The 16,477-nt window shown below is 42.0% G+C and overlaps 2 protein-coding genes and 2 pseudogenes across 3 annotated transcripts in view; 3 read left to right on the top strand and 1 right to left on the bottom strand.

Moving 5' to 3' along the window:
* Positions 1–1,999, top strand: part of LOC100599006 — a 39,997-nt pseudogene extending 37,998 nt beyond the window's left edge. Inside the window, exon 3 of the transcript XR_001116325.1 lies at positions 1,460–1,999. The product of XR_001116325.1 is annotated as a histone H3.3 type 1-like (transcript). The remainder of the gene's footprint in view (positions 1–1,459) is intronic.
* A 7,509-nt stretch (positions 2,000–9,508) lies between these two features.
* LOC100598671 (histone H2B type 1) lies at positions 9,509–9,993 on the bottom strand. Its single transcript, XM_003263280.2, has one exon. It carries the CDS (start codon positions 9,937–9,939, stop codon positions 9,559–9,561), a length of 381 nt encoding a protein of 126 aa, XP_003263328.1. The 5' UTR covers positions 9,940–9,993; the 3' UTR covers positions 9,509–9,558.
* Positions 9,994–10,364: 371 nt separating this feature from the next.
* Positions 10,365–10,697, top strand: LOC100585021 (annotated as a pseudogene).
* A 798-nt stretch (positions 10,698–11,495) lies between these two features.
* On the top strand, positions 11,496–11,906 carry LOC100598327 (histone H3). The gene is made up of 2 exons (XM_030817418.1): positions 11,496–11,762; positions 11,814–11,906. The coding sequence occupies exons 1-2, from the start codon at positions 11,496–11,498 to the stop codon at positions 11,904–11,906; spliced, it is 360 nt and encodes a 119-aa protein (XP_030673278.1).
* The last annotated feature ends 4,571 nt before the right edge of the window (positions 11,907–16,477 follow it).

Below are 16,477 nucleotides of genomic sequence, written 5' to 3'. Positions count from 1 at the left end.
TTACAAGCTTGCGCCACCACACCGAGCTATTTTTTGTATTTTTAGTACATATGGGGTTAGGCTGGTCCTGAATTCCTGCCTCATGTGATCCGCCCACCTCGGCCTCCCAAAGTGCTAGGATTACAGGTGTGAGCCACCGCGCCCAGTCGAGAAAGTGATAATTTTAAATGATAGGGTCATGGAAAGCTTTACTGATAGAGCTGTGGTTGCAGAAAAAAAGACGAGAGAATATTCCAAATAGAAGGCAAAGTAGCAAAGCCTGGAGATAGTAGAGAGTTATTGTGTCGGGGCAAAAGGGCAGAAGGGGTGCAGAGGAATGGAGATGAGGTTTGAAAGGCAAATGGAGGCGAGAAGGGTGCAGAGGAACGGAGATGACGTCTGAAAGGCAAGTGGAGGTGAGCAGTTTCTATATGGCCGGTCTAACTACTTTGGCTTTTATTCCTAGTGAGGTGGGAGCCACTCAGGGTTTTGAGCAGAGGACTGAGATTATCTGATTTATATTTTAGAATGAGCTGTCTGGATGCCTGATGAATAATAAACTGTGATGGAGCCTGGATAGGAGCAGAGACCAGTTAGGAGGGTACTAAAACAAAGGAGTTGAGATGGTAGTGGCTTGGACCAGTGTATTAGTGGTAGAGGCTGTGAAAAGTTGTTGGATTCTTTATTTATTTTGAAAGAAGGTTGATAGTTCGTTTCTGAGTCACTGAATGTGTAGAGTATGAGACAGAAAATTTATGGATGATTCCAGTGATTTCATTGACAGCAACTGAAATGGAAGTATCAATTGCTAAAACGGGGAAGAATACTGAAGGAACAAGTTTTGGAAAGAATTCCGTGTCTTAGTTTTGGACATCCAGAGAGAGTGTGAGATGCTTATTACACACATCTAAGAGGAAGATACGAAGTAAGCAGTTTGATATATAAATCTGGAGTTCAGAAAAGAGGTCTGGGCTGGAAACATACATTGAGTTTTTACTCCCATGAGAGTAAAAAAAGCCAGAAGGTGAAATGATACGTTAGGAAAAGAGGATTGATAATGAAGAGAAGCAGTGCAAGGACTGGGCCCTGGGTTAGAGAAGTAAGGAATGTTTGCTTTGTACATAGGACATCTGGATTCCTAACTTACAGTTTTACAAGTGCTTTCTTTAGTAATTCTGTTTCTGTAATTTTTGGAACAAACAGAAAAAGTTATCCCTATTTTACAAATGCAGAAAAATGCCCTTGGTAATAAGGGTATGCAATAATATTGCAATTTTCATTCAAATAACCTATTAAAGTTAGAGCCATGAAGGGGTTACTTTGGAGACCCAGTGATAGATATTCACACCTTTTTCAAAATGTGCCCACTTTCCCCATACATTTTGCTTGCAATTCCAGGAGTTCTCAGGCCTTCTGAAAGGTATTTGTGGATCTCAGCTTGATAGCTCTGTATTTGATGCTGCCTTTTTTCTTCCCTTAGTTCTGTGCCTCCTCATGGATCTGAGAAGATGGACGTGGAGGATGAAAATCTGTCTGATTATTTTGAACTGATGTTTGTTGCTATGGAGATGCTGCCTATATGTTGATGTTGCGGACGTTAAGTCACTAGCCTACAGCCTTGTAGTCCATACTCAGAGACCCTGCTACTTACTTGACATCTCAACTCGAAAGTCCAATTAATATGCACTTCAAACTTTAATAGGCTTCAAACAGAATTTCTTTCATTATCTCTGCAAAACAGCTTCTCCCATCATCTTGAAATTAGTGAATGGCATTTTACTGTTTTAGTTGGAGTCATTTCTGTGGTTTTCTTTCACATCCTGCATAACAATCCATCAGTAAGTTCTATGAGCTCTTCTTTGAAAACAAACAGAATCCAACTGTTTCTCATTCCCACTTCTGCTCTGGTCAAGCCACTGCCAACGCTCACCTTTATTGTTGTAGCACCCTCATTGCCTAGTTCTGTCCCACAGATTTCCAATAAAGGGTGAATAAAATCAGGTCACTCTTCTTCTGAAAACCCTCCAATTACTCTCATTTCGCTAAAAACAAAACCCAAAGTCCTTTCAGTACCTTGCAAGGCCCCACTCTCTGGCTCTTGTTATCTCTTTGGCCTCAAATCCCACTACTCCTTTCCTTCCTCGCCCAGCTCCGCTAGCCTCTCAAACTTGCTGTAAGTATATATCTCTTTCAGGGACTATATATTGACAGTTCCCTTTGTGTGGGCAACTCAGCTTCTAGATTTAAGTGTTGCTGCCTCACTTCTTTCAAATAATACCCTCTGTGTGAGGCTGGTTGTGACCCCATTGGCATTACAATCCCGCTCCCTTCTCCACGGCCTTCCCACTATATTTTTCCCTGCTCCTAAGGATCCTGCAGTCTATTTGGAGAGTGAAAACATATGCTTATGAAAAGGAAAGCAGGCATAGAATATTATATGGAATGTCAGATGAATGTAATTCAAGTCAGTATCAGAAGTGATAGTTCCTGGCTTGGTGCCAGATGTTGGAGGCCTGTTAGGCCAATGACAGGAATATAGACTTTATTCTGGACAGCAGGGAACCATACAAAATCTCCCCTCCCTGCTTTGGTTCTGATTATGTCACAATTCTAGCATCTCTCACGAAACTAGTTCTTGCACTGAGCATATTAGACTCAAATTATGTGTTTATCTTAATAAGTGCCTAGATGAATATAAATAAAATGAATATAAATCTAAATTTACAATTGATAAAATGAAATACTTTAGTGTACATGTTAGGTTATGTCCTCCTGGCAGAAAAGGAAGATACTTCAAGAACTATCCTTTACACAGCAAGTCTTGTGTATTAGCAGTGATTTTTGTAAAGTGCCTGGTCTTTTGAGCATCTATAGACTTTCAGAGTATAAGGGGAGATTGCCTTTTGTATAACCAAATTTCTAATACCAGCAATAGTTATGGAGGTTCTGTATTTTTATGGAAGGTGAGATGACTTTTCCATGAATACATTTGTTCATTATTGTTTCTTTATTTGCTTTAAAATTTATAACTCTAGATAACATATAAAAGAATGTAGGCTGGGCGCGGTGGCTCACGCCTGTAATCCCAGCACTTTGGGAGGTCAAGGTGGGCGGATCACGAGGTTAGGAGATCGAGACCATGGTGAAACCCCGTCTCTACTAAAAATACAAAAAATTAGCCGGGCGCGGTGGCGGGTGCCTGTAGTCCCAGCTACTCGGGAGGCTGAGGCAGGAGAATGGTGTGAAACTGGGAGGCGGAGCTTGCAGTGAGCTGAGATTGCACCACTGCACTCCAGCTTGGGTGACAGCGAGATTCCGTCTCAAAAAAAAATGTAAAGCCAGGTGCTGTAGCACATGTCTGGAATGCTGGCACTCTGGGAGGCTGAAGCAGGTGGATAACCTGAGGTTAGGAGTTCGGGACCAGCTTAGCCAACATAGTGAAACCCCATCTCTACCAAAAATAGGAAAATTCGCCGGGCATGGTGGTGTGTGCCTGTAGTCCCAGGTACTCTGGAGGCTGAGGTGGGAGAATTGCTTGAACCCAGGAAGTGGAGGTTGCAGTGAACCGAGATTGTGACTACACTCTAGCCTGGGTGACAGAGCAAGTCTCCGTCTGAAAAAAAAAAAAAAGTATTAAATCCATATACAAGTTATAAAGGATAACATGATAACCATGCTTGAACCCAGTTGCCAACCAGGTATAACAAATATTACAAATAACAACTTTGACCTCATCTCTCATCCTCCCACTACTTCCCCTGGAGGTAACTATTGCCTTGAAATGTTGCTGGCTTGGCATTAAAATTCCTTATGCTTTTCTGGTCCTTACAGTAATACTGCAAGTTTTGCTTAACTTTCCCATTTGATCCTCTTTGAGGTCACTCATGCATTATTTTATAAACAAGAATATATACTTAGAGTCACATGGATTATTAAGTGGTTCACTAATCTTACTCTAGTCTTTCCTTTAATGCTAGGATACTTTTCTCTTGCCTTGTTTTTCAATTTCCTTAGGAATTGTATCTTAAAATTATCCTACTAATTTTTTATATACCAAACCTAGGATAATACTGTGTACATAGTTGGTGTTCAATAATTATTTGTTCAATTAATTTTTTTTCTGCAAATATGGAGGCAGTAGAAAAGAGAAAAAAATTACTTATATTTTTCTTAACACAGGACAGGGAAACTTGGAAAAGGAAAGGGCTTAATGGAGAACTTCCTTTTTCTTAACCACACTACTGGGAGTTTTAGAGACAGCCAAATAGAGAAAGTTCTCTCCAGAGTGATCCTTTCATCCCAAAGAATGCAACAGAATTGTTTACATTTTGGCATTGAGCCTTCTAGTCAGGTTTTTTTCCTGTAACCAACTATACTACACATGTATATGATATATTAATATAAATGAGAATATATGATTTGGTACCTTTCCCAAAGTACTATCCTTCAAGCATATCTTATGTTTTTTTTTTTGACATTAGTTTTAATAGCTGCACAGTATTTCATTATGCATAAACCATTTTTGTCTTTTTTCTTCTTTTAAGACAGGGTCTCTCTCTGTCGCTCAGGCTGGAGTGCCGTAACGGGATCATGGCTCACTGCAGCCTCTGCCTCCCTGGCTAAAGTGATCCTCCTACCTCAGTCTCCTGAGTAGCTGGGACTACAGGTGCACACCACCACACCGGAGTAATTTTTGTATTTTCTGTAGAGATGGGGTTTAACCATGTTGCCCAGGCTGTCTCAAATTCTTGGGCTCAAGTGATCTGCCTACCACGGCCTCCCAAAGTGCTGGGATTATAGGCATGAGCTACTGTGCTGGGTCTGATAAAACCTATTTTTAGTGAAACTCCTGCTCTTCAACATTTGTCTTTCCAATTTTTAGCCACAATAAACAAAAATATGATGTTAAAATAGAATCAATAGAATAGGATTTTGTATATTATTAAATATATGATGAAAATGAATGGTGGTAATCTAGGATGAGGACCAAATTTCAAACTTGGATAAGCAGAGCTATGAGGATAATGAGGCCAGTCTTGGTCTTGCTGGGTTTGAGCCATCTGTGGAATACTTAGTTCATACAGTATTTGGAAGACTAATTACTGCACTTCTTGTTACAGACTGATTTACCCTCCTCCCTGCTGCATATGTTGAAGTCCTTCAAAATATGACTGCATTTAGAGTTAGGGTCGTTAAACATAAAATGAAGTTATTGAGGTGGGTCTGAGTCCAATCTGACTGGTGTCCTTATAAGTAAAGAAGACTGGACACACACACAGAGAAAAGATAATGTGAAGACACAGGGAGAAGACAGTTATCGACACACCATGGAGAGAGACCTCGGAAGAAATCAACCCTGCTCACAGGGTTAATCTTGAGTTGTAGCCTCCAGAATTGTGAAAAAATAAATGTTTAAGCCACTCAGTCTGTGGTACTTTGTTATGGCAGCCCTAGCAAACGAATACACATCTCAAACATTTTAATTCTGGGATTATTTTTCTCTGCATTTTTTCAGTGTTATGTCTGCTTCTCTACCCTAGAAAGACAGACATACAGAACACAGATGCCCGCCCACACCTACTGTGTGCTGTAGGGAAGAAAAAACTTTCCCTTCTACCCATCTGAAGTTCATTGGCTGGGGCCCTGTAACAAAAGACAGATTAACGAGAGAAAAGCATATACAGTTGATATGGTTTGGATCTGTGTTCCCACCCAAATCTCACGTTCAGTTGCAATCCCCAGTGTTGGAGGTGGGGTCTGGTTGGAGGTCATTGGACCACAGGGGTGGTTTCTCAAGGTTTAATACCACCCCGTTGGAGCTGTTAGGATAGTGAGTTTTGTGATCTGGTTGTTTAAAAGGGTATGGTACCTCCACCTTCTCTCCCTCTTGCTTCTGCACCACCATGTAAGATGCCTTGCTTCCCATTTGCCTTCCGCCATGAGTAAAATCTCCCTGAGGTATCCCCAGAAGCAGAAGCTATTATGCTTCCTGTACAGCCTGAGGTTTTATGAGCCAATTAAACCTCTTCTCTTTATAATTACCCAGTCTCAGTTATTTCTTTATAGCAGTGTGAGAATGGACTAATACAACATTTATTTAAATTTCACATGACATGGGAGCCTTGGTAAGGAAATGAATACCTGGAGAAGGGGTAAACCTGAGTATTTGTACACTAGGTTTGATGAAGAGTGGAGAGTCATGCAGAAATATAATAGGACAAAAAGAAGACTGAGCTAAGGGTAAAACAAACCTAGCAAGGTCTTTTTGTTCAGATTTCTCTCAGAATCTCTAGGACTCATATGAGGGTCCTATGACCTGCTTCTAGGGGAGAAGAGTTGGGAAAAATCAGAGAGACCTTCCTGCCCACGATGCTTCTCATATTCTTTCACCTTAAAATATTCAGTGTGTCAAGGGGTCATATTTTGAGATAGTATGTTCTGAATGCCATCAAGATATACATTGCTGAGGGTAGATGGGAGATAGTAACTTCTTGGTTCTTTTCAGAAATTATTTACCGCAGGAGTGACAAATACAATGGTAGCAGCGACTCAAATCAGAGCCTAAAAATGATGTTACTTCTCTAGTGGTGAGGTGGTGTTCTTCAGCTTTTCAGGCCAGGAATTTACACCAATCAGTTTCCTTTGAAGTGACCTATGTCTCAGGGATACAATGGATTCAGGAAAGTGTGGCTCTCATTAGCCAGCCAATTTCTTATGTTCCAATTAAAGAACATACTTATCAAGGTGCAGAAGTTCATCTGAAAACAGGGCTGTGATTTGGAGGTATATGAGGGAAAGCTAGTCAACAAATGGATGGAAAATAAATGTAGCAAGGTTAGGAAATTAATAGGAAACTTGGGGAAAAAAGGAGTAAAAAGGTACTAAGCAATTCTTATGTGAATTTCTAGGTTTCTTTCCTTACAACTAAACACATGTGACCATTAAATGAGGCACCCCTAGTTCTAGTGAGGGCATGAGACAGTCCCTGGAAAATATGAGACATGTTGCTTGACTTGGCAAGCAATGATAGGGAAATCAAACAGCCACAGGCAGTAGGATGTCTTCAGAATACTTCAGAGGAAAGCAATGGCTTTAAAGAGGGGATTGAACTGTTCAAAGAGTATTATTTACACTGCCAGACAAAGAAGCCCATTTCACATCAAATGCTAATTATTACAGGCCTCAGGACTCTGGGCTTTAAATGTGGGCAGGAGCAAAGGCACCTTCACTATTACTTCAACCAGAGGCTTAGCCATAGCTAATATTTAGGGGGTCATTCTCTGTGCAGACATGGTCCTAAGTGCTTTAGCTGTGTTCTTTGATTCATCACTCCAGCAATGTCATGCAGTAGTTACTAATTATTACTCCTGTTTGGAATAAACATAAGGAAGTGCTTACAAAAGAATTAGATAAATTGCCCAAATTTAGGATTGAAACAATCAATCAGGACTATATCACTTCCTGAGTGATGTCCCCCTTAATCCATGCTTGAATATTTCATGAATATATAATTTAAAATGTATTTAAAATTAGCTTTGGGGAGCAAGAAATGAATGCCTTAGTTATATTTGGGGCTTAGAGAATTTTCTTCACAAATTCCATTACAAATTTACTTTGAGACTAGCCTGGGCAACACAGTGGGACCCTGGCTCTACAAAAATCATAAAAAAAAAAAAAAAAATTAAGTGGGTGTGATGGTGCATGCCTGTAGTGCCAGCTCCTTGGGAGACAGGTGGGAGCACTAGCCAGGGAGGTTGAATGCAGTGAGCTGTGGTTGTGTCACTACACCTCAGTCTGGATGACAAAGTGAGACCCTGTCTCAAAACAAAAAATTAAAAACAAATTTTTGTCACTTAATGTTCACAGTAAGCTGCTATGTGGGTATTTGCAGATAATGACATGTAGGTAATAAATAGAAAATAAGATTTTAGAGCTCACATTTACACTGACAATGCCCATGGTTTCCCCACCAGAATACAGTGCTCAGAAAAGTTAAACTTGCTGCCAGGTGATCTTTAGGGCCCAAAGGTCACCATTAATATTATTTCATTTTTAAAAGAAACTTTTGCTGGTGTAAGGACTTTGCTGTGCAACAAAGAGTATGTGTATCTCCTGACCAGTTTTCTTTTATTACAACTGAGCCTAAATTTCCTGACTCCTATGACAGCAAGTAGGCTCCTGCTTGGGATGGTCTCTAACAAATAGTGGGAAGTAATCCTTAGAATCAGAATAGATTCAAATCTCAGTTTTATTTATGTGTAAGAGGCTAGTTACTTAACCTTAATTCTTGAGGTCATTCACCTGTAAAAGAGGAGATTCCATTTCACAGCTGACTGTAGGAAAAAAAAAAATCAATGAATGAAATAATGCATTCTAAGGACTACCACACAAATATTAATTCTTTGTAACACTCCTCTCTTAAAATAAAATTTCAAGAAAGGAAGTAGCTGTGGACAAAGTCGTTCCAGGACACGGAGGAGGTTTAGGGAGAACACAGTCCTTGGAGCCTTAAAAAGGCTTACAGATAAAAGCATCTGACTGTAGCACTGGGAATTTTCATTTCTTTGCTCCAACTTCAGGCTATCCTGTTGCCTGTTCTTTCTCTTAAACCTCAATATGTTCAGCTAGGAAGATGGTAGAGTTCCTGATCTTGCCAAGAGGTAATACATATAGCTACGTGAAGTAATCTAATAATTATGAACTCAGTAAAATTTGTAGAGAAATCAATGGACTTGGAAGGGGAATATGAGAACGTCTGGTAGAGATCTGCCATGGTTTAGAAATGCAACCGATAGAGGTGATTTCTTCCATCATATGCCGCTCCAACCATTTGAAAGCTAACAACGAACTAAAAGACGAGTTTCGCTTTCTCAGACCTTATTTTAGATTTAATACTACCCCAAAGTTGATTTCCACCAGGTACTCCAAATCAAGGGCAATAGGATGATAAAGTGAAACTAAAAACGAAAACAAAGTTTTAAGGTGGTGGTGTGCGGGGAGAAGAAAAGTGGAGATTAATCTAGAACACGATTTTTCCTTAGCTGCTGAGTGAAATGTGTCAATTTAAGCTGCATACGCGCTTACTCCTTGGTGACCCTTACAATCTGTAGGGGAAAAAACAACGAACCTGAATTTTTTTTTGAGAAGTCTGGCTCTTATAACCCAGGTTTGAGTGCAACGGCTCGATCTGGGCTCACTGCAACCTCCGCCTCCTAGGTTCAAACGATTCTCCTACCTCTGCCTCCCAAGTAGCTGGGATTAAGTCGCCTGCCACCACTCCCGGCTAATTTTTGTATATTTTAGTAGTAGAGACGGGGTTTCACACCACGTTGGCGAGGCTGGTCTCGAACTCCTGACCTCAGGTGACCCGCCCGCCTCGGCCTCCCAAAGTGCTGGGATTACGGGCGTGAGCCACTGCGCCCGGCCGAACTTGGATGTTTCAGTAAACTCTTACTATCCCATGTGTTGCTTAGCCATCTTACCTTGCCAAGTCTGGAAAATTACAGATCTTTAAATGACAACATGGGTGGCTCTTAAAAGAGCCTTTGGATCTTTGGCGCTTTTACTCAGGTAACTAGTTTACTTGGAGCTGGTGTACTTGGTGACAGCCTTGGTGCCCTCCGACACCGCGTGTTTGGCCAGCTCCCCGGGCAGCAGCAGGCGCACAGCAGTTTGGATCTCCCTGGAAGTGATGGTCGAGCGCTTGTTGTAATGCGCCAGGCGGGAAGCCTCGCCTGCAATGCGCTCGAAAATGTCGTTGACGAAGGAGTTCATAATCCCCATAGCCTTGGACGAGATGCCGGTATCGGGGTGGACCTGCTTCAGCACCTTGTACACGTAAACGGAATAGCTCTCCTTGCGGCTGCGCTTGCGCTTCTTGCCGTCCTTCTTCTGTGCCTTGGTCACCGCCTTCTTGGAGCCCTTCTTCGGGGCAGGAGCTGACTTAGCTGGTTCAGGCATGTCCGCGGCCGAAGTGATACCGTCAAATAACTACAGGAAAATGCTGGCGATCCCAAACGCCCTCATTATTTATTTCGTGTATATGCAAATGAGGCTTGCTGAGTTTCGGTTTCTGATTGGTTCTTTTAGTGTCTGAATATATGATAGGTCATTTCTGAACTCCTAAATCTCATTGGCTCTCCCAGAAGCTCAACCTTGCATAATTTGACCTTTCAACTACAATTATGTAAGTCAGAAGTGGTTTTTTTTTTTTTTTTTAACTTTTTTTAAATACCTGCTTTTCGATTGGCTGAAATCTGTGTTCAGCAGATAGCACAGTCTACTTTGTCGAATATAGATTATAATAGTTAAGCTGCTTGCGTTTTACTAGAATCAATCACTTTCCTTCTTCTAAACAATTATTTAAATGCTTCACTGCGTCTGGATGTGGAATGCAGGGCAGCGAAGCTCGCGCCAAGGCTAAAACGCACTCTTCCAGGGCTGGTCTCCAGTTTTCTGTGGGCCGAGTGCACCGCCTCCTCCGCAAGAGCATCTACGCCAGGCGGGTCCGGGCCGGTGCGCCGGTGTACCTGGAGGCGGTGCTGGAGTACCTGACCGCCAAGATCCTGGAGTTGGCGGGCAACGCGGCCCGCGACAAGAAGACCCGCGTCAGACCCTGACGCCTGCAGCTCGCCATCCACGACGAGAAGTTCAACAAGCTGCTGGGCAAAGTTACTATCGCGCAGGGCGGTGTCCTGCCCAATATTCTATACAAGTGACTGACTAGGCAAACAGGACTAATGAAAAAATGTTTAATATCGCAAGTAAGTGCTTTAATGTAGTCGGGAAGAAGCAAGTTCAATAACGTTTACAAAACCTTGTAAAGTTTAGATGGACAGGGCCACTCCAGGGTTCAAGTTATCCTGCAGAAGAGGCTAATGGGGGTGGTATCCTGGAATATCATCAATAGGACCCAGTGAAAAGTAAATGATAGAGTCGTTGGAAAACCTAAAATTAGCCTGTGCTTTAAAAATTCTCAACCGAAGCAAAACACCATTTGGGACAAAATAGAATTCACTTAACATTTGTTGCTCACTGTTGTATGTCGGTGACTTCTTGGCTCGTGATTTCCCAGGTACACCACCCAGGAATCCTGCCTTATAATGGTCAAAGGTTTCTACCAGCAGTCCAGGTGACTCAAAGAAACGGCACAAGATAAACTTCTCAAAACGTGGTCCTCCGAATCTGGCCCCACAACACATCTACTGAATGAGAATTAGCGTCTTCCAAAGTCTTAAAGTTTACGGACTACAGCTTGAGAAGCGAAGAGTTAGAACTTCAGGAAATTAACGCTCTTGGATCGCAGACTAACCGAGAAAAGAGGATTCAAAAATGAAGTGATTCAGCCAATCAGACTTTCCCATAATTCACCAATCACATCGTTGGACTCTTCAGCCAATGGTTTTGTTGCGCGGGACTTTTGAAAATCAACAAGGCCAATTAGAATGTTTCTGAGTATATATAAGGGCAGTCTCCACTCTGCCAAGTGGCTGAGTTTTTCTTTCAGGTAGTCTGAGATGGCCCGCACCAAGCAGACTGCACGCAAGTCCACCGGTGGCAAAGCGCCGCGCAAGCAGCTTGCCACTAAGGCGGCTCGGAAAAGCGCGCCGGCCACCGGCGGCGTGAAGAAACCTCATCGCTACCGTCCCGGCACCGTGGCTCTGCGCGAGATTCGCCGCTACCAGAAGTCGACTGAGCTGCTGATCCGAAAGTTGCCTTTCCAACGCCTGGTGCGAGAAATCGCTCAGGACTTCAAGACAGATCTGCGCTTTCAGAGTTCCGCGGTGATGGCCCTGCAGGAGGCCTGCGAGGCCTACTTGGTGGGGCTTTTTGAGGACACCAACCTGTGTGCCATCCATGCTAAGCGAGTGACTATCATGCCCAAGGACATTCAGCTCGCTCGCCGCATTCGTGGGGAGAGAGCGTAGAGGTTTCTGGGCAGTAGTTCTATCCAACTTATAAAGGCTCTTTTAAGAGCCGCTTACTTTCACCCGAAAATAGCTGTGATTAACTAATCGAATCTTTGAAACTAAACGCTCGTTTTAGTACTTAAGTTCTCATTTGATTGGCTAAAGTTAATGGTAAGCTTGCTATATTTGTTCCCGTGCTTTCTCCCGAACGTACCAGATTGTCAGCGTCCTCTTTTTTAAACTGGCTTTTAAGGGTTTGGTGCTTCGATTTGGTAGTGGAAGGGGCCACCTGGGTTCATTTTATACATGGTTTGTCTCAAGCGTTAGTCCCGTTGTCTACTTATGCCCATTATAGAAGGGATTTTTTTTCGTTGTGTATTTGTAGTTAATCCCTTTTAAGACTTTACAGGTATGAGCATTGGCAGTTGAGGGTAGGTACGGATATCCTCGGTTGCCGCTTTTTCGTGTCTGAAGCAAGCTATTTCCACAATTCCCTTTTTTTTTTTAAAAAGAAAGTTCTTGGTTTTTCTGTGAAATGATAGTATCAGCATTTTTGGCTGATAGTTGATTCAATATTAGAAATTGGTGGCAGAAACGAAAGCCAGATTGGCCTCTACATTACTGGCAGCATGGGCATTACCTGGGAACTTGTTAGAAGCTCCCAGGGCATTACATGGGAGCTTGTTTCAATCCCCATCTAGGGCTGGAGTCAATCTGCATATACCTCAGATGATTCTCATGAACACTGATTTAGGAAGCCTAGGTTGTTGGTTTTGGTCTCATCAACAAAGGCATCCTGCCTGTGAACTGTTACAAGGAGTGAGCTTTTGCAAAATGCATGTTTATTTATGTTACAGAATGAAATATTCTATGAAATGTTCTCTAAAGCAAGTGCACAGAACAATCCCCTAAAATCGTTTTATTTCTTTACAGATCAGTTGTCTCAATGCAACATTACAGTCACATGGGAAGGCTTTAGAAAAATCTTTACCTGGGGTTCAATGAGACTAATAGCAATCTGTAGAGTGGGCCCAGGGAATGGTAATTATTAAAATTCAAGTGCTTCTAACAGCTGGGGCTGAGACTCCTTGCTACATAAATTTTAATACTCTCATTAGCTCTGGTTTGACTCTAGGCTTAGCAGTTTTCTAATTGAATCAGTTTGCTTGTAGTTTGCCTTCAGAGAGAATATACTGGTCTCTAAAGACTTTCTGGCTTGCTTGACTATCAACACCTGGCTTTTATAAGAATTTCTTAGGGCAACACTAATGTAAGTTTTTTCTTTTTTGTTTTGTTTTGTTTTTTGTTTTTTTGAAACACTGAGGTCCTTTCAGTGATTGGAAGTATCAGGTTTTTAGGGATGTTACAAGGAGGAACACATACCATCCTGGGCTGCTTGGCATACAACCAAGATATGTTTTCATATAGAACCCTTCCTTTACAGATTAGCACAAGGGCCCTGTTTGGGTATTCAGCAGATCCTTCTTTATGACCTTTATTAATTTAGCAACTTGTCTTTTTTTTTCACATATTGCTTTTATTTTAAAAACTTATTTGACATTCCAGAATATATGGGAAAGGAGATAATAGTTTAATAAAACCTATGTTCCTCTCATCCAGCTTCAATAATAACATTGGCTAAGTGTTTTATCTATTGATTTTTGTAAAGCAAAGAATGAAACTGCCTAATGGGTTCACCTTGCCCGCTGCCTAGACAAAGCTGATTTATCTAGGCAGGGAATTGCAATAGAGAAAGTAATTCATGCAGAGCCAGCTGTGCGGGAGACCCTGGTTTTATTATTACTCAAATCAGTCTCCCCAGCATTCCAGCTGGGGGAAGCCGATGAACCAGGAGTCCTGATTGGTCAGGTGAGAGATGTCATTATAGGGAACCGAAGTTGTCTCCTTGGACTGAGTCAGTTTCTGGGTGGAGGCCACAAGATTGGATGAGTCAGTTTATCAATCTGGGTGGGGCCAGCTGATCCATCAGGTCTGCAAAATATCTCAAGCACTGATCTTAGGAGCAGTTTAGGTGGGGTCAGAATCTTGTAGGTTCCAGCTGCAGGACTCCTAAACCATAATGCGTGTGTTTTTTTTTCTTTGAGACAGCCTCACTGCGTTGCCCAGGAGGGAGACTGCAAATTCTGCCTCCCAGGTTCGATCGGTTCTGTTCAGCTTCCCAAGCAGCTGGGATTACAGGCGTGCGCCACCATGCCCAGCTAATTTTTGTAGTTTTAGTGGAGACAAGGTTTCATCATATTGGCCAGGCTGGTCTCGCACTCTGGACCTCAAGTGATCCGCCCGCTTTCGCCTCCCAAAATGTTGGGATTACAGGCGTGAGCCATTACGACCTACCCCTAAACCATAATTTCTAATCTTGTGAGTAATTTGTTAGTCCTACAAAGGCAGTCTAGTCCCCAGGCAAGGAGGTTTGTTTTGGGAAAGGGCTGTTATCATATTAGTTTTAAACTATAACTAGGTTCCTTCCAAAGGTAGTTCAGCCTACACCCAGGAATGAATAAGGACAGCTTGAAGGTTAGAAGCAAGATGGAGTTGTTTAGGTCAGATCTCTTTGACTGTCTCAGTTACAATTTTGCAATGACAATTTCAATATCATTTCATCTATTTTATATATGTTATCTGCTATTTAACACCTTATTATGGGCCAGGTGCCTTGGCTCACGCCTGTAATCCCAGCACTTTGGGAGGCCGATGTGGGAGGATCACATGAGGTTAGGAGTTCTTGACAAACCTGGCTAACTTGGTGAAACCCCATCTCTACTAAAAATGCAAAAATTAGCTGGACCGGGCCTGGTAGTGCACGCCTGTAATCCCAGCTACTGGGGAGGCTGAGGTAGGAGAATCTCTTGAACCTGGGAGGCGGAGGTTGTGGTGAGCCAAGATCATGCCACTGCACTCCGGCCTGGTGACAGAGCGAGACTCCATCTCTAAAAACAAAAATAAATTATGATGCCATCATTACTTTTATAACAAATAGTATTTCTTTTTAAAAAATTTAATATGATCCATTTTGGGTGACATATTTCTTCAACATTGATTTTTATTTACTGCAAACAACACTGGTTGAGAATTTACAATGTACCAGATGCTGGTCTGTGCATTGGAAATACACCCAGAGAACAAAACACAAAATTTTTGCTCTCATGGAATTTACATTTGAGTCTGGAATAGACAGAAAATAAACCAGATATGTTTATGTAATATGTTAGATGGTGAGAAGGAAAAATAAAGCAAGACTAAGGAGTGTAATGGGAGGCTGAAATTTAGATAAGGCAACAAATGAAGACTGCACTAAGAAGATAATATTTCAGCAAAGAGCTGAAAGAGGTGAGGAAGCAAAATGTGGATGTGTTCAGGGAGAAGAGGAGAGAGACTGCTGAGGCACCACGGTGACTATGGGGAATGAGCAGGGGATAATGGGAGATGAAGGTGGAGAAAGGGCAGAATAATTTTCCCTTCAACTCCCACCTCTCACATAGGTTCTTAGTTGAAACAAACCCATGTAACAAAAGACAGATTAACAAATGAAAAACAAGCAGAAGTGTATTAACATATATATTACATATACATGAATGACACCTAGGGAATGAGTACACATTGAGGTGGCTTTGAATTCCAGCTGTTGTGTAGTGTCTTCAACAAAGAACAGTAAATTTTTAGATAATTTAGAAGGCGAAGGAGAAGTACTTTGAGTCTCCAGGGGCGGCAATGTTGGGGAAAGCAAACAAATAGATAAAGGGTAGTTAGTAAAGCTTGCTTTATAGAAACTTCTGGTGCATCACCAGGCCTATAAGAGTGAAAGCTCTTTTCTGTACTTCTTTTGTTCTCCCTGATAGTGTAAACCAAAAAGTGACTGAGCAGATCTCCACTGATTCACAGGTTTATTTTTGCCAAGGTTGAGGATGCATCTGGGAGAAAGAAACACAAGTTACACAAAGTCTATGGCCTGTGAGGCCCAGCTGGGCAGATCACTTGAGGTCAGGAGGTCGAGACCAGTTTGGCCAACATGGCAAAACTCCATCTCTACTAAAAAAATACCAAAAAATTAGCCATGCATGGTTGCGCATGCCTGTAGTCCCAGCTGCTCTGGAGGCTGAGGCATGAGAATCGTTTGTACCTGGGAGGTGGAGGTTGCAGTGAGCCAAGATCATACCACTGCACTCCAGCCTGGGTGACAGAGTGAGACGCTGTGTCTCAAAAAAAAAAAAAAAAAAAGTTTAGTATATTCTTAGGTAAAAAGGATGTAGAAAAGTTAAAATGGATAAAGGGAATGACTGCCAGAGGATGGGAGGGAATGTGGTAGACAGCTGTAATTTTAAAAAGGGTGGATGGGGAAGAACTCACAACTGAGATAAGACTGGGAAAAGAAAATAACTTTTTTTTTTTTTTTGTATAGGCGAGGCTTCACTATGTCACTCAGGCAAGTCTCAAACTTGTGCTCAAGGGATCCTCTCACCTTGGCCTCCAAAAGTGCTGGGGCTACCAGACCTGAGCTACCACACCAGGCCAAGAAAATAACTTTCATCTGAGGAATGGGAGTCATTTTAAATTATCAGGCCCACAGTAAC

Source organism: Nomascus leucogenys, chromosome 8, assembly GCF_006542625.1.
Source record: "Nomascus leucogenys isolate Asia chromosome 8, Asia_NLE_v1, whole genome shotgun sequence".
NCBI lineage: Eukaryota > Metazoa > Chordata > Mammalia > Primates > Hylobatidae > Nomascus > Nomascus leucogenys.
This window is presented reverse-complemented; position numbering and strand designations above follow the sequence as displayed.